The sequence below is a fragment of the Manacus candei genome, unplaced genomic scaffold (assembly GCF_025592945.1).
Source record: "Manacus candei isolate 608988 ecotype Guabito, Panama unplaced genomic scaffold, ASM2559294v1 h1tg000018l, whole genome shotgun sequence".
In the NCBI taxonomy this organism is placed as follows: domain Eukaryota; kingdom Metazoa; phylum Chordata; class Aves; order Passeriformes; family Pipridae; genus Manacus; species Manacus candei.
The window spans coordinates 4,849,695-4,873,164 of record NW_026138066.1 but is presented as its reverse complement, the minus strand read 5'-3'; the positions used below and the strand labels follow the sequence as shown (position 1 = coordinate 4,873,164).

Here is a 23,470-nt window from a genome sequence, read left to right as displayed (position 1 = left end):
TGAGATTCAGAAAAGAAAAGATAAATGCTGCTGCAGCAGAATGATATCCACTCAGAAAGCTGTGCTATGGGTGGTACTGAAAACAAAAAAGGTAAGTCACAGTCCAAGCTGCTTGTCCTCCCTCACAGAACAGACACCATGATGGATATTACTCACAGGCATCACCATTTCATTCATTCCCACAGCAAATTGACCTGACTGGCAGAAATAAACTAGGCAGTTTTATAGCCTTGTACATAATATCCAAAACTCTTGCAAGCTACCAAGTTTTCATTCATTTTATACTACATTTAATTCTCTTAAGTAACACTTTATCTGTTCACTGTTGGAACATGTATGTTCTGTGAACTCAAAGCTTTTGCTCATTGTTACGGGTTGCCTAGAGTGTCCCTCCATTTCCATCTAGAAATACAAGTTTCAGGGCAATCTCTACCACCCCCTAGAGTTCCACACCTCTGCGAGATGGAAGCGTTCTAATATTCCAGAAGATAAGCTCAGAGAGCAACACATATCAGGAAACCACAGCTACTGAATGGCAATTTCTTCTCTATATAAACACTCACCAAGCTACAATCACAGGGGATGAGTGTCAGAAGTCTATGATCTGCAACTCTGAGGCAGGGAGTTCAGAGTGCTAAATCTTAGCACTTTATAATAATAGCATTTAACACTAGATAGATGCTCCACATCTTTTTCGTATTGGCACATCTATCTAAGAAGCTGATGAAGCTGTGCAAACTCCTGTAGGATAGACAGTCACCTGAGCTGGCTGTTTCTCATCTATGAGAATCCTATCAGGTATACTGGTTTAATATGACTGTGGTTCTGTCTCAGGAAATTACAATAATCTGAAGATGGTCAGAAATGCCTTAATAAGATATAAAGTACAAATGTAGCATTATTTCTAGGCATAGTACTCAGTTGAGGCAGAAGGACAAAACTGCAATTTGCAAAACCCTTTGGATGGGTTCTCACAGTCAGTCTTTCAAAGACAAGGTGTAGAGATCTTACTCTGGAAGCATCTACTCACACTAAAGACTGTTGCAATGATAATATAAACCAATATACATCAGTAGCACCATTTCTGAAAGCTGCATAACAAAGACAGTGAAGAAGGTAGAATGAACCAAACACTGGAAACTCATGATGCCTAAAAGGAATCAAGAAACATTATTGCTTTTTTTGTTAATAATATGTGAAAACTCTCTACCCAGTATCCAAATATTAACCCTTCATATAACCCGCCCCCTGCCGACCAACACAGAGCACTGCAGGCTCTGCCCCTCCAGTGATCCAACGTCGTCCCCTGCTGACCGTGGTTAGAATTGGGCCAAAAGGCAAAAAGTACTGAACTGTTTTTGGTGGGAACTCTGGGTGCAGGATTGTTGTTTGGGTTTTTTTTGTTCTTTTGTTGTGCTGCCTATACACATATATCCTTTAATAAAGGGCTGTTATCTTTTCTTTCTCCATATTTCCTCAACTGGAGCCTCTTAATTTTGGATTTACAATTGCTTAGAGGGAGGAGTTTGATCTTCCTCATAACTCATCCTTTGTAGCAAACACTTCAGTCTCATTAAACTGAGACAGCTGGGCACAGGACACAGAGATCTGTAAGGAATTATATTAAGATGTCTGAGAGAAATGTGACTTTTATACAGGAAATCGAACATGATTTACTACATATAAAATGTTTTAATTTTATACCATAATAAAAGACTGGTCTCCATCTTTCCATGGAACATGGTGCCAATCACATTACCTTCTGCTACCTTGTAAAGTACTCTGTATGTCATCCAGAGATGCTTTAATTGGCAGAGCTAGTGCCTGAGATGACTTAAATACAGTTTTTCTTTATTTACATAGCTGCAGGTGGAATTTCTTAGTAGCCTAACATTTTTCCCAAGTCTGTAAGCTGGAAAAAAACCCTTAACCTCTGTAACTTGGACTAGTATTGTAAAGAGCCCAAACAGCAAACCCAAACCAAAAAACTAAATCCCACATCCATGAGGTAGTGTCACGGTAAGAAGTGCATGGAAGGAATCATCCCCTACCTCCAGCCTGTGGGTTGACTGGCCTTAAACCTGGATTTGTCATGACAGCTCCTCTTACAGGATTCTGAGCTGGTGGTGCAGGAATAGTGGTATAGACCACCTGATGGTTAGCAGGGGTTCTTGGTATAGGAAGCTTTGGAGTAGTTTGAGTCACTGGTCGATGAGTTACATTCACTGTTGTCGGAGCTGAAAAAAGACAGACAGACCCTGGAATCGAATTCCATGACATGAAGCTATATGCCTATTCCAGAGTACACATCTCCTTTGGAAAACTGACTCATCTGAGCCATGTAAAATAAAAACTGGCTCTGTGAAATTCTATCTGATTTTGATAATGCAAGAAAAGTGAAAACAGTCTAAACATACAGTATTTTCACCTGAAATGTTAATGTCAATATATATACAAATTTCTAACAGAAAAGATAAATATTATACCTCCCCTGCTCCCAAAGGTCCTGAATGTAAGGACAGTGGTGGAGAATCTAAAACCCACCACCAAAGAGCCTGCAGAACAGATCAGTCATAAGACAATTTCAGCACCAACTAATCTTCAACAATCATATACAGCAAAATAGAGTAAAATAAGGGGAAAAAAAAGAGGATCTATGTTTCTTTATGTTAGAAAGAAAGGGGAAAAACTTAATCACACTACAGAGAAAATAATATTCATCTAGGGATTGAACTTCAATGCCAGCCTTGCCACTCACTCTGCCAAAAGGATTAACTGCCAAGTGCACAGGGACAGACGTAGGAGTGATGTTGATAATATTTTTCCCCATTACTTGTATGAGGCAGCTATCACAGATTTTTCTACTTCACTTTTACAAACAACAGGATATTTAATAACTTCCGTGACCACCCTTAGTAGGATTTCTTCCTCCCCATGGAATTAATTTGATCCTGAATTCTTTCCAAACCAATAATACTATTTTGCCCTTTTACTTCAAAATTTTTTTTGGGGAAAAAAAAAAGTTATGGGAAACTGACCAGAATGAAAGATTAAGAAGCAACCGAGACATTCTGAATATTCACTTGAAAAGATTAGCACAATGTAGAACACACAAGAGTCAAGTCTAAGAAAAAATCAGCCCCTGTATTCCCACTGTGACGAAGTAAGATGAAGTTACCTGTAGGTAATACATGTATAGCGGTCTGGGAAGGCCCACTGGTCGGCACACCTGTCTGCTGCACAGGGTTTGGCTGCAAAGGCGGCAAATTGGGTTGCAAGGGCCGAGCCAAGGGCTGCGTGGGTATGCTCAGTCCTGTAACTGGTGTCTGGTTCTGCTTCTGCTTCTTGCCATCTGCTTTAAAATAAAATAAAGTTATAGACAATAGCAAATAGAAATTTTAATTTCTGAATCAGAATTTTAAACGTCACAGAGTTTTAAAATCTCTTTCCCCTGTCCCCATTTACAGATTAGTGAGTATATTTCTGAGCATGACATTTCTTTGACCTTTTCATTCTGCAAACAAATCTGCAGAAAATTCATTCAACCCCCCTCACTTTCATCATCGTAATCTCCCCCCACCTCACTCCATAATGTTCTATCCTATCATCATGAAGTTTGCATATTTCAGTGCAATTTGGAAACCTGAATGTAATGGAACACTATGCCAAAGTCTTTAAAAGTTTCTGTTAAAAAAAAAGATATCCTAAACCCTTTAAAAGGCCTTGTCTACCTTTGATGCTTATATCTTTTTGTTATTTGCTGACTCTTTCATTCATTCAATCTGTTAGTCAGTCCTGTTTGTTGCTGTTTTGAATTTTCATGCTATTTGCTTGAAAAGGGGAATCACTTTATTATTTGTAGAAAAGAAAATTTGTTTTCTCACATTGACATCATCCTCAATGTGACTTACTGACTTGTGAGAAGTGACAAATAGTGTCTGTATCTGTAGTTTACTACAGCAACATTTTTTCCTCCTTTAGTTTATTTGTGACAACATAAAATATTCATTAAGGTGCAAGTCCATATCTAATCAAGCCTCTGCGTAAGTTGAATAAAGAAGAACTGAGAAGCTTTTGCCTGGATAGTTCAACTAGATTAGAGTTTAACAGTGGGCAGAGAAGACACCATCAAGAGCTAAAAAGCACAAGATAAATGAGTAGGTTTTAGGGGCACTCATTCAAAAAAGATTTGCCCTAATTGTACATGCAGCAGCCACTAATTTAGTAAAAGAGCATATAATATAAAAATACGTTAATACTCATTTTACTCTTGAGAAAACAATATAGTGAAGAACACCTTTTTGAAACTTGCAATTAAGTATACCAACTAGATTTCAAACATTAAGAACAGGGTTAATGGCAGCATAGCTCAAAATTTTGTGGATTTTAGCGGTTTGAGACAATTTTGATGGTCTCAGCGAGCTGCCTTTAACACTGGCTACTAACAGCTTGAAGTAGCAGTACCCTTCAGAAACTGCTATAGGATTCTATGAAATGCAATTACAGAATCACAAAATCATCAAGGTTGGAAGAGACCTTCAAGACCATCTAGTCTAACTGTCAACCCAGCACTGCCATAATCACCCCTAAACCATATCCCCAAATTCAAGACCTCAAAAATAAAACAGTATGAATTGTAGACCTTTCTGTTGACTCCAGAGCCAAGTTACTTCACTGAAGCCATGTGATCAAAATAAAATTTTCTTTCTTTTTTCAAAGTCTATAAAAGGAGCAGTAAAGGGATGTTCATTCTGAAAACAGAAGGTGAGATGTTTCTTGCTCTTTCATCAACTAAGAGGCCTTGTGATTAGTTCAAGCTTCTTTTGCGAAGAGAAATGTCCCAGTGTTCAAACTGCTTGATTCTGAAGAGATTCATACAGAGATGTACACATCTGTTTACTTTAAATATTTACAGACTGATGCACATTTCAACTACCACTGAATAATTCAAGTGACATTGGTGCATTCTTAGTCATGACTTAGAAGATGTGCTTATAATCCAACAAGTAAAATCCCAGACACACTACTGCTGTAAAAATGTAGGTTTTTTCCCTAGGAAAATGTCAGTCTGGACAAATGTGAGAGCTTTTTCAGTTTTACTTTTGTTTTTAATCTCACACAGAGCAAGTTCATTTATCCTTGACAAATCAAGAACCCTGCTGACATTCCAGCCGCTGGAAACTAGGTCAGGATTGCATGAGCCACAGGAAACGATGAAAGATAACCATCTAGACTTTGCTAATAAATGGAAACAAATGGCAAAGGCTATGTAAATAAAAAAACAGCAAGGAAAACAGGAAGACTTGGTGCATAGTAAGCACAGAACTAAGGTTTAAAGTAATTAAGAAACAGTTCCAATATTAAATGAACACAGCATCATATTCATAACAAACATGGACGTACAGGAGATGGAAAAATCTGATTTATGGAAATGAGCATAATATGGAAATCATTTCTACTGAAGGTGTAAGCAAAACCCCTAATCTAATACACAAGATGGAAAAGGGGCTAATTTCCACGCCAGAAACTGGGCCTATAACACTGCAGTTATAGAACGAAGGAGTTTTAAACACTGTACTAATTCATAACCGGCATAGTGGGATTACAGAACAGCAAACATGCCATACCCATGTTCAAGAATAAGAAAATAAAAAGCATCCAGGAAACTACAGATTTGTTAATCAGATAAAACACCTTATAAAATAAAACCCCAATATTATGTATTTAATAATTTTTCCTACAAAATAAAGTGGAACATATCTTTCTTAGATCACAAAGCCACTTTATTGTTTTAATAATAATATTCTTATAAAATAATTTGATGCCATCTGCTATACCAATATTTTATAAGAAGGACAGCAAGGTCCAAAATACAAGTATTATAAGATACTTGCAGACAGAAAAGTATCCAGATTACTCTGATGAAAGGCTGACAATTGTTCTGAACAGAAATTATTAACATGGTTTCTTGAAGGTTACACAACATTTTCATTAACAATTTTTGCACACATCAGGTTTTATTAGATATTAGTAGATATTAATATCTATTTAAATACCTTTTACAAGGTATTTAATTGGGTTTACTTTATATGTGGGTGACAATGCTTTAAAGAAAATAATCAGGATCTGAGTGTTCCCAAGAACACTATGTAAGTGTTGCTCTTCTACTTGAATTAGTACTGAACTAATATTCCTGCAGAAAACACCATAATGCTTTAGGTATTTTCTGTTTCGAGGTTGTGTACCAATAAATCTAGAACAACATAAAACTTGCTCCACATTTGCTGTAAACAAATGCAGTGGAAAAAAACATTTAGCCAAAGGTATACAGATACATATGGTTATGCAAAAGCTGTCAGAAGTGTACTCTTCCTCTAACCTGATTATTATCAGAACACATTCCCAAGAAACTTACTCAAAAATCCTAGTGATCTGTTCTCACTGCATTGTGAAACTCAAGCTTTTACTAGGGTTTTGGTTCCTGTGTTTCTACAGCTTATGTAAAACATACTGACTCCTCACATAAACTCTAAACATGAACTAATCTGCGTGGTTTCAGACTATCAGTAAGAGTCTGGCTTCTGCTTTGCAGGGAAGAGACACACAGGAGCTAACCCAGCCTGGAAGTACCCCACTAACCTTCCTCCTAATGGAAGGACAGTTTTCTAAAATGTGACAACTAAGGGGAAAGAATCTCAGAATATCCCACTGGAGAAATCTTTAAGATATAGGCTCGAGCCCCAACAAAGAAACTGAGGAAGAGTTAAGTTACTACACTGTAATTGAGCTACAACTCCGCAGCACTCCTACCCAGAGAAGCATCTTACATGCAACCACAGTGTTGATTTTTTATGGCAATTGTGAACATCTACTTAATGCAATCAGGGAGAGAAAAACTCTCTGGAAAATGTTACTTTTGATAGAAAAAGATTAGCTGCAATACATTACAATACTGTGACACACTACTTTAAACCATACCATAAATCCATTTAGATCTATCTGCTCAGTGTCTTTTATAGAATGTTAAAGCAGGACTGGGAAGCTTAACCTTATCTGACAGGCTTGCACAATCCCAGGGCAACCATCTTTTTTATCTTTTTGAGAACTAACACTCAGAAGAGATGACAGTGGTAAAAACTTGATTGCCTGAGCTATTCTGCCACTCAGCAATTCAAAATCCTGGCTGAAAATGACCTCTGGTGGCCATGTAGTCCAATTTCTTCTTGAAGCTGGACTGTCACCAACACTAATTCAAATGGCTTGTGGCTTTGCCCTGCTGAAACCTAAGAACATTTTGAGAGTGGAGCTTCCACCATCGCTCTGTGCTGCACTACGGTGATTTCTTTTCCCCTCAAGCTCAACTTGAACCTCCTGAACTTGTAGTTCATGGTTCTGCTAAGAAGTTGTGCTCCATCATCTTTGTAATGATCCTCCACGTGGTTGTAGGCTACTATTATGTTGTCTTTTGCTTTGCTCTTTGCCAAACACACCATGTCTGTTGATCTCTTCTCACAGGTCATACACTTCAGGCCCCCACCACCCTGACACCATCTGTGAGTCCCTCTCCAGTGCTACCACAACTCTTCTGAAGTCAAGGAAGGGGGAGCCAAAACTGGACACTGTATTTCAGCTGTGGTCCCACCAGTGTCAATATGGGAGGAGTAATTACTTAAATTGAAATGAGAACACACTGTTGGCTCATACTCGATTCAGTGTGCACCACATATTCTCTACTGATAAAAGAACCAGATGGTCAGCTATCTGAATTACATCATGCTTCCCTAATACTTGTATACCACATGCACTCCACTTTTGGTGATAACATCACATGGAGGTGTTCAATGTCAGGCTGGATGGGGTTCTGAACAACCTGGTCTAGTGGAAGGTGTTCATGCCCATGGCAGGGGGGTTGGAATGAGATGATCTTTAAGGTCCTTTCCAACCCAAACCATTCTATGGCTATGATTTCTTCCTCACTGAAAGAAATGCTACCACGTGACAATATGATTTTCTACATTTGTGTAATACAAATAAAGCAATTTAAGCTATTAAGAACGTTTGTGTAGAACCTGAATGCACTAGCTGGAGAAAGAGCTGCTGAGGTTGTCCAGAGGAATCAAACCTCTTGGTGGCTGGACTTCAGAATGCAGTGCAGGGACATGCATTTAGGGACCATGCAGAAAGAAAATATTATCTCCAACAGCAGAAATATAGGTTTTTTTCAATGAAGATGGCAGCACAATACATGGTCTAAGCACAGACTCTTATTTCTTCTCTGAAGTACTATAATTCTTCACTAATCCAACGCTAGCTATAATTAGATCTGCCTAAACTTACGCAAGACTTATAAAAAAAGAAAGGTATTCTTTTAGAAGATGAAGTGCATCCAAACTGCCAAAGGATATAAGAGCACAACTATATTTACTCTGATCTTGGCAGCAAACAACAGATTTGCATTTAGTCTTTAAACCCTTGCAACAAAGCATTTTAGTTAAACAAAAGATTAGAAGCTGTAGTAATCTAATGCCTGAATACCAATTGTAGAATTAAATGGTCTTTAACTAATCAATAAAGAGAAAAAAGAAATATATCTAGAAGAACTTGCTAAAATATTATCAAGAACTCAAACGCCTCAAATTACTCTCCAAGCCTAACAGATTTAAGAATAGATAGCAACAATACTTAAATTAAGGGAAAGGTAAAAATCTTACAGACTATGAGTAAAATTCCTTTTATTTAACACCTATCAATTTTTTTAACAACAGTTGTATTTAACTGAAACATCAAGGAAAAAATACACTATAAGCAGAAACATAAGTTTATTACTTTCTGTCATTCACGTGATGAAATAATACTTGTAGCTCAATTACCCCTGCAGTTAGCAAAATATCTTCCACCTACCTGGAGAAGAGTTATCATCCTCTTCATCCAGTGTAAGATCAATGACACCTCCTGATTCACTTCCTGTGACCTTCCCGCTCTGAAAGACAAAACTCCTTCATTTTGCAAAAGCAAATCCAGAGAACACAGGCGGAAAAGGGACACAAACTGAACATTCAGAAGGAGAGGTCTCAAAATTGATACTTATTAGAAAGGAACTGATGAAATGAACAGAAGAAGGAAATTTCAGACGAATATCCCAGGACTTGAAGAACAGGTGATAACCAAGTGACTGTACTGCAGTAACAAGTATCAAAGTACTTTTAGCTTTGTCAAGAGTAAAAAACCCTGATGACTAGTAGCATATTGTTTTACAGGTAAATGCTTAACAATTTGCTGTTATAGGGTATACTTCAACAATGACGCTTAACATTTTAATCTGGTTGTAATCTGTGCTCTCCTCTGTAGTAGTATAATCTTTTGACAGAACAGTCACCAGGACAATACATTACTTATCTTGAGACAGCCTGGTCTATGTGGTTATTAAGACACTGACTTCACAACAAGAAAAGGGGAAAGCTACACTGGAACCTGTATGCTTAAAAATTTATCAAAAGCAATCAGAAAGATCCAGTTGTATCCAGTAATTTCAGTACTGCTTTCTCACTCATTAGCACAAATTTTAGCATTCTATTATGCTACACATGAATAATAATTCTATATATGAGTAGAGAGATGTAACCATCCCTTTAGCATAAAAGGATCTTTTAAGCTTAATGTTATAACAAAAAGCCTTAGAGGACCATCAAACAAGATTTATCTTCTGGATCAACTGCTGTCCCTTGGCTGTTCAGACTGAAGGGAACACCAACATTTTCCTGTAGGTGATAAAAAAATACAGAGGAGATCCTATATATTTCTGTGTTTTTAAATATACTTCCTAGGAAAAAACCTTGAATGGATATTCTAGTTCCTTGCTGCAAAAATTAGTTGTGGTTTCCTCGTTGTTGTTGTTGATTTGTTTTGTGGAAGAGATTGTCTGCTCTATGACCTTTCATTTGGGTAAAACTAAGCCTTTAAGGAGGTCCAAAAGACGATTCTCGCACAGGCAAGGCTCTGAGAGGCAAAAGAGGTATCATATGATAACTAAATGCAAGCAAAAGCTGTGTATGAATTATCAGTCACTGAATTTGGAGTGCGTGATGTGATTGTTCTCTTCATTATGCATTGTTACGGCCTGATTTCTTCTTGCCTTAAGTTCTGATGCTGCCACTGATGAAATTCTGCTAATAAACTATGATACACAATTTGAGTAAGAAATATCTAACTACTTATGTTCACAGGTGATAGAAGAGATCTCTATAGTGACTCTTATCTTTGCTATACATAAACATATTTCAGAATTATTAACCATGGAATTCTTCTGTTGAGTGGTTTCTATTTAAAATACTTTCTAGCTTCAGTTTTCTTAGTATGATGAGCTGATTTACCCACTTGAACCATAAAAAGCACATTAAAATAATCAATGATAAACTGATTAGCATCAAGTCAAGAGGAATTTCATTCCAACTTGATGATCTTCCCAGTCAACAATGTGTATTTTGAACTATGGTTCTCTCTGCCAGGGGAAAGGAGACTGAAAAATGGAGAGGGAGATTTATAAGGAACTGGAAAAAGAAAAAAGCTAACACCAAGATATTAATTTCTTTCCACTATAAAATACATTAGTCTGAAGCAATTTCCTTTAAATTCTTCCTCTGCAAGGAAATACAAATTCTTAGGAAAATACTCTGTGTGACAGCTGTTTTGAAGCCCTACTTGACTGTGCCAGTCAATAAAGTTCTTAGAGCTTCCAAGTGTCTGGAACACCAAAATCTTGAGTTAGTTAAACAGGCATGTATTAAATCAGCCGACAAGGTTTCATTCATGCAATTCTCAGGAAGAAAGACCTTCTCTTATTCAGCCACACTTCATCAGGAGCTATCCATCCATAACCAGTTATATTCTTTCAGCAACCCACACTAGAAGCTGCAGATCAGCAGGGCAGCCTTCTGAGCGGTGCTCTGTGGTACATCCCCCAGTCCTAGTTCCAGGGCACACACTCCAGCTACTCCAAGCAGATGCTGTACCCTACACACAGCACTCCATGCAGTCCTGACTCCCCAGCCTCCCTGACTAGATTCCCCCTTTGTTCACCAACCATGCATTTCCCTCAAATGAAATATAGGGGTACAGGAAATTTTTAAGGAAACTTGAAAATCCCAAAATGCCGAACACTGTGTTTCCTACCTAGGGGAGCACAGTGTAATCCCCACACAAAACAGACTGCTAATTATGCCTGCCATAAAGGCATCCACCTACATTCAAAAGGAGGCGAAGTATCCATTTCTATATTCTGTAGTGTTGGCACACAGTTTTCAGATACCTGTAGGTATCTCAAGTCCAGGAATGAAAAGGAAATTCAGGAACAAGTCTTTCAACTCCTAATTTAAATTTCAGCAGGCATTTGGATAGAAACTGGTAAAGCAGAGAAGCAAAGTCAAAGCATTCTGGTCTCCCATGACTTTTTAGTTATCTCCAAACACAGGAATCCAACAACATTAACCTGCCTCAGCTGATCTCTGCAGAAGAGCAAGATGATGAAATCTTAACACCTTTTCATCAGTGCAGTCACACTAATGAAATAATTAAAATCATTTAATGAGAACCCCAAACATATACCTGGTGCTTTAGTTCACATATCTAGCAAGTCTTAATAAGAAGAGGTTCAATCATCTTAGCATATCAAATAAGTTGAAACGGAAACAAAATAACCACATCAATATAAAGTGACTTGTATCTATTTAAAATGCCACAGTTACAAAAAACAAATGCAAACCCAAAACCAAAGCAAAGCAACCAAAGCAAACAAAATCACAACCCCTCAAACAACCCTCTCCTCATTTGTCAGAAACAGCTCACCACTCTCCAAACAGTCCATAATTCACATTAAATCTGACTGTTTACAATAGCATCTCGGTAATTTCTAGTAATCAAGTAGAAAAAAAAGTTTACAGTGAGACTGAAAAGAAATGTAAGCTACCAAACTCCCTCCTCCATCCTTCTGAACGGCTCATGTATCTTAATGTATATGCCCTTAAATTCCAAGTAAGTAGAAATCCTCCAAAATACTGCCATACTGCCATTTTGGACCTGTTTTATCCATAGCAGGTGAGCAAAGTTTGTACTGCCTGGAAGTAGCAATATCATAGACTGAACCATCCAGTTAACCACAACTGTATCTGAGCTGCCTTCATTTAAATTTCTTTCTGCTTTCATATGGCGGCCAACAGTGTAACAATTTTAACACCAAACAATGCCATGAAAAAAGTGAATTAAAAATGGAATTAAAAATTAAACCTAACAAATCCTACTCTGGATCGTCAGAGTTTTACATATATATATATGTGAAAAAATATTAGGAAGAAAACAAGAAAAATATAAGTCTTCATATTTTCCTAACTTCTTAATTTTAATATAGTCTCATGTTTATTCTTCAGCTAGGTTAACTTAAATTTGCAATTGAGATGTTTTGCATGAAAGCAATGTGTGCTGTAACTGAACATTTCATACTGAAATCCAGTGTAGATCCAGTCCAAGAAGACACATGCAAACTTGAGAGTTGAAAGGCAAAAACATGATGTGAAGCCGGGGAAGAGGACTGCAAGATATGATTAAGAGCAGAAACAAAGGTGAAAAAAAGGAAGCGGGAAGAGGAAAAAAGACAGCAGGGGAAAAGAAAATAACAGCCAAGCAACATGCACCACCACAAATATGGGAGGATGGGGTAAGTGTACTGATAAAGTTACTTTGCTATTCTGCGTTGAGCATCTCCCCTGAACCAGCCAGCCAAAGAGAAGGCCCTTCAATTAACAATCTTGATCTGTGTCGAAAAGTGTGTTCTTTAAAGAAAACCTTGTCAAATTGCAGCCCCTCTGTCACAGCTGCTTCAGTCTGCAAAGTCACGTCTGCACCTACTGCCATTGCCAATATGTAACTATCTGTTTGCCGGCCAAATGCCCCAGGCAAGCATCTAACTTGGCAAGTGTGAAGGAAAAGTATTTTAACAGCAAGCACATAACTTGTGAAAGCAGCAACTAAAAGACCCTAGAAGAGAGGGCAAAACTGAAAAAGTAAATACTCATCCCTTTCAAATATCTGAGTGGAAGCTGCTAAGACCTGAAACAGACAGATGCCAGTCATAACCTCTTCTAAACACCTCTTCATCAGTTAAGCTTAAACTGTTTTATAGTGCCTATGAAAAACAAAAGAATGAAAAGGAGGTATAAAATAAGTGCAACTTTTCAGATTTCTGCATTTTTTCTCACATAATATTAGAAACTGATATTTCCAGTTGCAAAACTTGCTCAAAAGTGATCTATAGTGCTCATTCTTCTGAGTAACCATTTTCAGATTTTCTTTACCATGAAAACTACTACAAACAGACTTTGTTTTAATTACTTATGTAAAATCTCTATTCATATTTCAGTAATTACACTTTAATTCAGAGTTTTCTTCAAACGATTAGTAAAAATTACCTATCCTCACAATTTCATGCATTTTCTACTGCATACACATAGACCATACATCTGCTTTTTTCCAATCCCAACCACATTCTTTTTAAGAATTAAAGAAAATACTGAGATACAGATGTACTAACAAGTTAAGATATACTTATGGGGAGAAGCAGGAATAATACAGTTTTCCTTGAGAAAGAAAATAATTATATATTGACTTTCTGGGACCAGTGTCATAGGGATATTATAAAAATTTAAAAAAAATTACTATTAAAGAAGGGTTCTGAGAGGTAATAAAAATCCTGGAACTTGTAAAAAAATGCATAAATGCAGTGAATAGGGCCACCTGAAGTCGCAATTAAGATTTGCAATAAAACCAATGTAAATGTTTTATAATTAAGAGCTTTCCTCCTTCTTTTGGAAGACTGTCATTATATCCTCTATGTCATTGACTGCAATATCTAATAATTAACCTACGCACTAGCAAATAGTAGATTAATAAAGGGGAATCAGAAAGGAATCAGTCTCACAATAAAATGAAGGGCTGTCTCTGGTGTTCAAGTGATTCTGAAGCAGTTTCCTCATCTACCTCTAGAAAACTAGGGACACTGAGACAAGCTACTATCATTACATGTTTTTTCCACATGCTGAACCATTTTACTGTTGTAAAATACACTGTAGTGGGAGAAAGAATATCCCCATAGCTTTGCTAATCAGCAACTCTTTCAGATCGTTACTGCTGCAAGTTAGGTTTGATTTCAAATGATTCATCACTTGAATTTGAAAAGAAAGAGAAAGAAAAAATGCTAGGGGTAGGTGTCTGTAAAAGAGCTATTCCAATTCCACAAGGATAACAAATGCAATGAAAGAGATGGGATTTAAAGGTCAACGCACATATGGCAGCCATGAGATTGAGAAAAGAAGGTTATCTCTCACCATAACTACAACTGTGAAATGTAACGTAGAAAGAAGTTACATCATCACAGTATATATACGTCAACGGCAAACTACTGTAGAAAACCTGGAAAGAAATCTCTAAAACTCAAACTGAACAGCTGGGTAACATGCACATGTACTGTACTACATGAAAAACTAAAAGCTACATGTTGGTATTTTGAAGAAAGTTCTGCATATGCACTTCTCTATTTAAATATGATGTATAAGATTTTAAAATTTTGGTATTATATAACGCCACAGTTCAGTTCATCACATAAAGACAACAATGTTATTGATTGTAATGCCACCTGCTTTTCATAAAGGAACATTTCAGTATGTAAAAGTTAAAAATTAAGGGGAAAAAAATGCAACAACAAAAAATATATTGCAAACTAAGTAAAGAACAAAATTTTGAAGACTATGTGTGGCACACTGACACAGTGCTAGCAATTTTATTATTAATAGTTTCTATTGTAACAAACTAGAAAAAAATCTGGAGGTTGTAGAACAGACAATCCATGAAGCATCACACCACCACAATAATACGACGCACCAAGGCGTTATATAATAGCAAAATCAATCTTAAATTATGGGGAGTGATGTTAAAAATATGTTTTGGGAATGATGGATGTGTGTGTGGAGAGGGTGGCAATACTGTGTTTGTATGAATAATTATACGGTTGATATTTCATTTTCAGTCGTCCATACACAAAACTACAGATTTCAAGCACAGTCTAAGCAGCTGTGGAAATGACCTTCTTTATACATTTTTGAGCACATTTCAGTCACTGACTGTTCAATATCAGAATTATCATTTCTTAACAGTATTTTTTTCCAATGCAATAACTCCCAAAAAATTGAAGTAATTATTTCAGCCTTGCAAAGATGTCATGAAAATCCACTCAATCAGGTACCAAAAATATTTGTCATCTCTTACCAAAAGAAAAATGAAAATGATAATGCAATGAAGTGAGCAGTTTACCAAGATCATAGTATACACAAACAAGATTTCACAGGGCTGCAATACATGTCTTGATAGTGTGTGGTTGCATACTTGTATAATACTCAAATACTTATAACAGACATTTTACGTATTGTATTCACAAGATTCCTGCATTCCCCGTACCCTTAACTGGTACTGTGCAACACTTTCTATAGAACAAGAACAGCACAAGCACGGAAAAAATTAATAACCAGTCACAGTAACCCCCTAAGTATTATATACCCTCTCATTTCTTCAGTGCAAAGAGCAGAGGTTGCCTCAGCTACCCCTATTAACAAGAACACAAATAAGAGACTGGTTGCCAGAAAAGCTGGTTTTAGATGCTAGCAATCATAATTCCAACTAAAAGTTATAAAGAAAGACTTGACACAATGCTAACAGTACTTTTCTACTGCTGTGATTTGCTTTTTCCTTAAGCAAACAGTTAAAAGGGTATATAATAAATACATACATGCGTGCATGTGCACACACGTGTCTTTACTGGTTCTTACTCTTTGAAGGTGAAACATCTACCTTGTTCCCCCAAAGCCCAGTGAGAGTTTCCCAACAGCATTATGTGGGATGGCCATCTTGGATAGTGGAAGACCATCTTACTCAACAGTAAATATATATGTAATACTTTTTGGATTTGTTTAATGCAGCTTTTAAAAGCTATTATCCATGTCTGAGGTAATGATATAATCAGTTAGATTGTTTTAATATTTTTCTCAATTTTTTGGCCCCAAATAAGCCTACGACACACAAGTATGTTTATTCATTAAAAGCTGCTCTCAATAGCTGGGGGTGGTTTAGGTAACACAGATATGGTTGCAGGGAAAGACAAATCACTTTAAAAGTCATACAAGAATGGATTCACCTTAATTTTGTTCTTTAAAACAGTCATCCAATTCAGCTACATGATATCCTGGTAACATCTTTATAATTTAGATTTCTAATTAGCCTCAGGCAAAGGTTCCACCTTGCAGATGAGAGCTAGTAGCATTTTAGACAGCATAAACATAACCCCAGGGTCAGAGACAAAAGTCAAGTAGCCCATTTTACATACATACTTATATATTTATTTTCAGTGACAAAACCATGAAATGCAAGGAAACATATTCATCAATAATGCTACAACAATATAGAATTAATAGCTACTTATAAACTGTAAGCTGACATATCTACTTTGCTCACATTTCCGAAGAGACATTCACAGAGTTTAATATACATTGCAAAGTAAGGGGATAGGAGTTATAAATGTACTTTATTAACGTTTTACCAGATGAATTTCCAACAGTCAGCAAAAAGCTTAAATTAAACTGTAGTTCAACCAAACAAATCAAGGTATGTCAAAAACAACAGGAAATGGATAGCACACTGCAGACTTCAATTTAAAAAACTAATATTAGCTTGAAAAGTGAAATGCACAGCTTAAATTTAGACTGAAAAAATGATTTACTCCATAAGAGGATAAGGTGCACCTGGAGTAGGAAACAGGGGGAAAAATGACTATTCACCTGACCTGGTGCTTTAATAAATATGATGCATTCTTGAAGATTGACTTAGGCCAGCCATTTTTAACACATCCAGTACTGTTCAAATTTGTTCACTCTTACTTTATGTTACAATATAATAAAAGTTGCTTTCATAGATTCTCTCAGTATACCATAGCTCTATTTATATATTATATATAATTATATAAATCCTGTATCTATAACTGGGATACATACTAAAATACTTGAAAAACCATTCTAAAGATTTGCTATATAATTAAAGATGCCTTTGCCTCTGTAACAATAATATTTACCCCAATACATTAAAAGTGCTTGTCATGTCTTCAGAAATGCAACTCTAGGACCCCAGGCACTGGAATGGCTGTTGGTAAAATGTCTGGGACTGAATAACGACTCTTAAATTTCTGTGTATGCAGGAAAAGGTGAAAATAACAGACTAATACAAACATAGTAAGATGCCCCCTCCCACATCCCTGTGGCCACTCCTCTTGGAGCAAGAAACAGAGGAATGCAGAAAAGGAGAAACAGTCGTACAGCAAAACCATATCTCCAAGCTGCTTACTGGAAACTCTGGCTATACTGACCCCTAAACAGCAATTACTGAGAAACTGTACAGTTCAGGATAACCAAATATACCAGACTAAACCCACAACAAACCTCAAAACACATTCAATTTCAAAGCATCCTTTCAGTGCCTCCAAGTATTTGACACTGCACAAAGGAGCTCTTCACACAGTACAGAAAAAATGCATAGATTAAAGAAAATTTAACATGCTCTCAGATATTGTGCCAAATTCAGAAAAACAAAAAGTAATTAGGGTACCCCTTGAAGTAACAGCCGAGATTTTCAAACTTAACAGGAAAACACACAGAAAACAAGTCCTAGATTCACATCACTAGTACCGAAGTTGAATTATGAAAATGAGATGCAAACCTAAATGTATGGATGTATTATTAAGGTTCCAGTAATTCCCCACTGTTTTCAGTCATCCTCATCAAGGGAAATGGAATTTAATCAATAACATAGCTGCCAGTACTTAAAAAATTAGTTCAGTTGATTTAGGCAAGATTAAGTGCTGGGGTTTTTTTTTGGCAACTGAAATAGTCTTATTTTAGGGAAAGATCTAATTAGAAAATTCAAGAGTGATAGATGATAAATTTCTTTCAAAGAATATTTGTTATATTCAGATTTTTAAAGTGAATTTTAAATGATGATTAACAATTTTGCACCAAGTTTACAGTCAAAGTCTAAATTTAAGTTTAGATAAACAAACTGTACTTAACCAGGTGGTTCACCAACCAGGTTCACTTATAGTGGGAAAATAATAGGAAAAAAGGAAACTGTTATCTTGCTGTTTGAGGTTCTCTGCTGATACTGTGACTGAGGAGTACAATTCATGTCCATTTTGATACAATTCATGATGTTCACAAAGCATAACCTGTACTGCAATGAATAAAACTGACTTGAAACTTGACCCCCTGCTCCCAGTATTACTGTACGCACACCCAAAATTGACTTTACAAAAGCAGCAAAACACCCATTCTGTTTGTCTGCTTCAGTTTTTCTAGAAACAAAATACATGTAGGAAGGATTCATTTAACACTTTAGGTGGGAGGGGAAACAGGAGAAAGATTTTTCAGTTCTGGAAGGTTAGAAACATGTTCCATTAATAAGAATTAATTCGAATATTAACGGAGAGCTTAGTGAACAATGACCCCAGTTCTTATGAAGCAATACTTCCAGCTCAAACTAGGAATACTTTTCTCATTACAAAAACCCTCTCCCATACAAAAAACCAGAAGCAAGTAATACTGCAGTCAGTAGCTTTGAAGTATCAGGTTCAAACTGAAGGTAGCAAGAGGACACTGTATAGTTGGTGCCAACAGAATTAGAATTTAACAAATGAGAATCCAAAAATACCCAATTATATGCCAACAGAATGGAAGTCAAGTTAGAAGCCAAATGATGATCAAAAAGAATCAGACACATTCCAAAATTGGCCCAATATTCTCTTTTTCTATTTCAATCACTGAGTAGATTTGTATTAAAGAACGAAGCCATCAGCAATATGCTGTTACAGTAAGTCACCCACATACAGTTAGGACCAGAGTAGGGCATGTGCTCAGTATGACCACAGTACACAGTAAGAGGGAAAAAAAAAGAACAGTCTTCTGGCAACATACTTTACTTGTTTCTGCAGGATAAATGTGCAATGCCAGTATGCTGGAAGAAGCAACTACCTGAGAAAAAGACAGGAGTATTTTTTGGGGTGGAAAGTAATACATACCCATCCTGGTGAAAGTTTAGGGTGAATTTCTTCAAACAAGAAATTAAATTTGCCAGTGTGGCTGAATTATGAATTCTATGAATCCCTAAAATCTGGAAATCTGTGTTACCCTAAATATATCCCTAGATTATATATCTAGAATAAGTTCTTGCATATTGTAAGAACTTTTTGCCCTTTGTTTTTTTACTTTTTCTTCTATCTAGCCATTAGAAAGGATTACTTCTTTACCATTTCTATTTATTTTAGGCTTGACAAAATTATAATTCTGGATCCATGCTTTCTTTCCTCTAGTCATTGACGCTGTAAGTTAATGTTGCAACTAAGGAAGTACAGGACTGTGCAGAAATAATTTTTGTATTAACAATTACATCTGATCAGTGATCTCAATCATTGTAACAGCAGCAAATAAAAGTGACTGTAAATATAATACACAAGATGACTACACAACTTTTAAAACTTTTTAATTGTTAACATGATCCATCAGAAAATGGAGGATTGTGCTAGTCTTACACTTTGGAAAATGGATGCATTAAGTATGAGTAACCTACCCAAGGCCACAGAGGCAAACATTATCAGCCAAGATAAAAACTCTGAAGTTCAGGCATCAAGCCCTCTGTGCAGACTATAGCAGTGTCTGTGTAGACTATACACTACAATAGAGCGATAAATCTCATCCAATATTTGAAAGCCTATGCCAGCAAGGAAGTTCTCCACAGAATTAAAGAACTTATCATGGTCAATCTGTCATTTCAGCTGAGGTTTTTCTCTTTTTTGTCCATTGCTGAGCAACATAAACACTTCCAGTGAAGTCCTTAGTGTGATAAACCATGTGGTGCACGTGTGTACACACATTTGAAAAGGACAAAGCAATTCTTATTTCATTCAGTTAATAGAATGGAAAAGTTTAAACGCTCCACTGTTTCTTCTTCCAAAGTGGACCTACCATAACTTGTGATTCCTATGATCAGTTTTCTGTTTTTATTTACAGGAAGATCTCTTATTTGTTAGAATCTCTGACAAAAATTATTATTCCTATATCCACTATCCTGAGAATTTCTAATCTGTAAAGATATATGAGAAATTTAATGACAGGATCAATTTACTACTCCGAAGAAGTTAAAACCAAAAAAAATATCTGGATAGGGTTCAGTGGGGAAGAACAGGACATACTACTCGTGAATTATACTATACTGACAAAGATTATACTGCAAAGATGATGTGAAATGTAATGAAGGCATGGGTGGGAGGAAATACAAAAAAACCTTTTGCATGCACAGAGACAACACCTGGACTCTAATTACCTGCCATTTAAGCAACAAACCTGTCCAGCTCTTTTGAGATCCTAATTTTAATACCATGCATATCAAACGGTGCCTTTGGAGAACGGAATAACTGAAATCTTAAGCCAAAATATTACATAGGAAAAGGAAAGACCTGCAACGCAAATCTGCAGCTCACAGAGAGGAATCAATTTAGAGGAATGGAAAAAAAAAAAAAAAGGCACAATCCTCTGGTAAGTGTGATAACAATTTGAACAGAGGGCAACAGTGGTCAAGCAATTCCAGGTGTTTTCATGAATATGTATATATTTGTAGTGCATCTGCATCTATTTAATTCAGCTTCTACCTTCTTGGTGCTCTTCAGTAATTAAGTATTTGATTTGTAAGATGCTACATCAGTGCCAGCAGGCACAAAATGGTATGATAAATACACTCCTCACAAAATATAAAACCCACGCTCTTAGCGAAGAAAGCACATCTTCAGCTAAATGGAAATCAATATTTCCCTTTAATATTTTTAAAATAGCTCTGCTCAGCCACCTAAAGAGTCCCAGTTGCCACAAAAAGTCATACAAACTCCAAGCCCCGCTCTGTTTAAGTTTCTGTTCCATAGCTCACATCATGAATGTGAACAGGATTCTTCTTGCTTAACTAGACCATAAGAAATTTCTTTAGCAGACCAAGTGAAAAAACAAATCTGATAATTTTTCCATTTTAGCAATTCATTTGAAATCAGTTCCATTACAGAAGCATCAAGTCATTGGTTCTTGTTTTATCACACGCTTTATAAAGACAGGTTTGTTACAACAGCCTTGAAGGGGACCGGCAGTTAGGTTCCCACTGGTCACATTCTTGGGGAGAAACACCTTGGAAGAACTGTGATTCAACAGGACAGGGCTTTTGCAATTTAGAGCTGGGTGTCCCTCGGGGACTAAAGCCACGGAATTAATGCCAGGTGGCACCACTGATTTCGCAGGGAATAAAATTTTGTTTTGTTCTAGAACAACGTGTTTTACAGAAGAGGTGGAGGCACCAGATAGTGATTCTTTTATCACTTCATTTGGGATCTTGCTATATAGGTAATTGGGGGCATTATTTTCCATTACATCTGACCAGGCCCTGTAGCGAACCTCTGCAGATCCCCAGTAGTGTCTAATAGCAGACTCGGAGCGATGGCCTGTCACTGCCATTATTTCTCTAGGCCCCAGTCCTGCTTCACAGAGTAGCTGAATGGTGGTAGTTCGGAGAGAATGATTGGTGTACCGCTGAGAGAGCCGGGCTGCCATACTTATCCTGGGCATCATGGTACCCAGGTAGTTCACACCCATTGGTTCTCTTTTGTACCAGACAGGCTGCTCTTGCATTTGCTCTGATGTTAGCTTTAAGGGGTGCAGATAAAAGGCAGGGGGTTCTGGAGGCAGCTTGGACAAATAAAGTTCCAATGAAAAAACAGGACAGTTTGGGTCACCTGGCATATCATACATTTTACCCATTTTATGAGGATCTTCTCCATTTTTTCCTTTGCCAGGATACCTAAACATAGCATAGCGACGCCCATTCTTGTCCTTCTCAACAACAAATGCATCCGGAGCCAGATCTCTCAAAATTTCCCTCCCTCTCTTGGCAAAATGCAACTGCAAATCAAACCACACCTTGTTGACGAGCGCCAGTGGACTGTGCAAACCCAGCACACCAGATTGCTTAATCTTACGCAAGTCCTCAGCAGCTATAGGAGGATGGTGGTGAGTCTCATCCTTCCCCTGCATGCGCAGCATCTTCAGCACGCTCACAAACACCATGTTTGCACTAGCAAACTCTTTGTCCTTCATTAAGCAAATCTGACGATTATAAGGTGGCATTTTGAGATGCCGGTTTAAGCCGGCCCGCATTGACTTGTAGCTTGCCACACTGTAGGTATTTCCATCATGATTTCTTATTGTGTAATAAAACTCTCTTAAGATATCATTAAGTTCACTTACTGGGACCAATTCAAAGCTAGGATCCTTGCCATTTTTGGCCAGCCACTGTTTTAATAGGTTAGCTGCCCAGCCAGTCTGCTTGTGGGTGTTTTTGATGCTCTTAGCATCCTCTTCCTCTTCCTCCAAGCCAAAGAGGACATCCTCAGGGAAGTTAAAATTCGTCTGTGCTGCTTCTACTGCTTCTTTATTTTCTGATGAAGTCTCTTCCTGTTTCAACTGCTTTTCGAAACAATTGATCAAAGTTGTACCATCAAATATGCCACAGGTATACGGCACACAGCGAACTACTTTTTGATCTGAGAGCTGTGAAGCGTGGAGTAATATGTAATATTTTGGATTTAACGTAACAAAAAGCAGGTGGCATTAACTGGATTTTTCAAATGATATGGCATGTCAATTCCATATCTCACTACCCAATTAAAATGTATCAGGTCTTTTTTAACCATGGCATTACACATGCTTTAACTGATTGCATGGAAAGCAAACCTAGAACATACACTACAACAGAAGACTGAAAACTGGAGAACATCCTATGTCTTATTTCCCTCCTCCTTGCTCACCTTCCGTTGCTAAATGCCACATCATACACATTCTGTTTTCCCAAATTTTTTTCTTGGTTTCAGACTCTAACTGAAAAAAAATTCCAGAATATGCATCCTATACTGAAAATTAAATCTTAAAATTGTACTTCTGTCATCCATTCTGCTACTGGATTTCCTACGTATCAAGTACTGACAAGTGTTTTAATAGCTATAATCCACAGGTATCTTGTGAAGTTCCAAACAACCATTCTCTATGAAATGCCTTAATAAGAAGGTAGAGTGAGGCACAGTTTATACACTAAAATACCTTTAGGTAGTCTGGCTACCTTTGCCAGACTATTTCTGTGACAGGTGAAAACCAGAATATTGTCCAGTATATTTTCTTCTTGCTTTGAAGTACAATTTAGATTTAACTCTACTTTGAAACACTAATGAATTTGTAAATTTTGGCTAGAAGAAATTAATTTTATTCACCTTAATAAAATGACTTCTAACAGCAATGTATAACTATGA

The 23,470-nt window shown here is 36.9% G+C and overlaps 1 protein-coding gene across 9 annotated transcripts in view; it reads right to left on the bottom strand.

The window, feature by feature from the left end:
• ATF7IP (activating transcription factor 7 interacting protein) overlaps window positions 1-23,470 on the bottom strand; it is an 85,203-nt gene that overhangs the window by 6,789 nt on the left and 54,944 nt on the right. For 5 of the 9 annotated variants that reach the window (XM_051784133.1, XM_051784132.1, XM_051784135.1 and 2 more), the window contains exon 11: window positions 8,993-22,634. In XM_051784133.1, the coding sequence (XP_051640093.1) occupies window positions 21,189-22,634 (1,446 nt within the window). In that variant the 3' untranslated portion in view covers window positions 8,993-21,188. The other 4 variants (XM_051784138.1, XM_051784139.1, XM_051784140.1 and 1 more) reach the window with 4 other exon arrangements.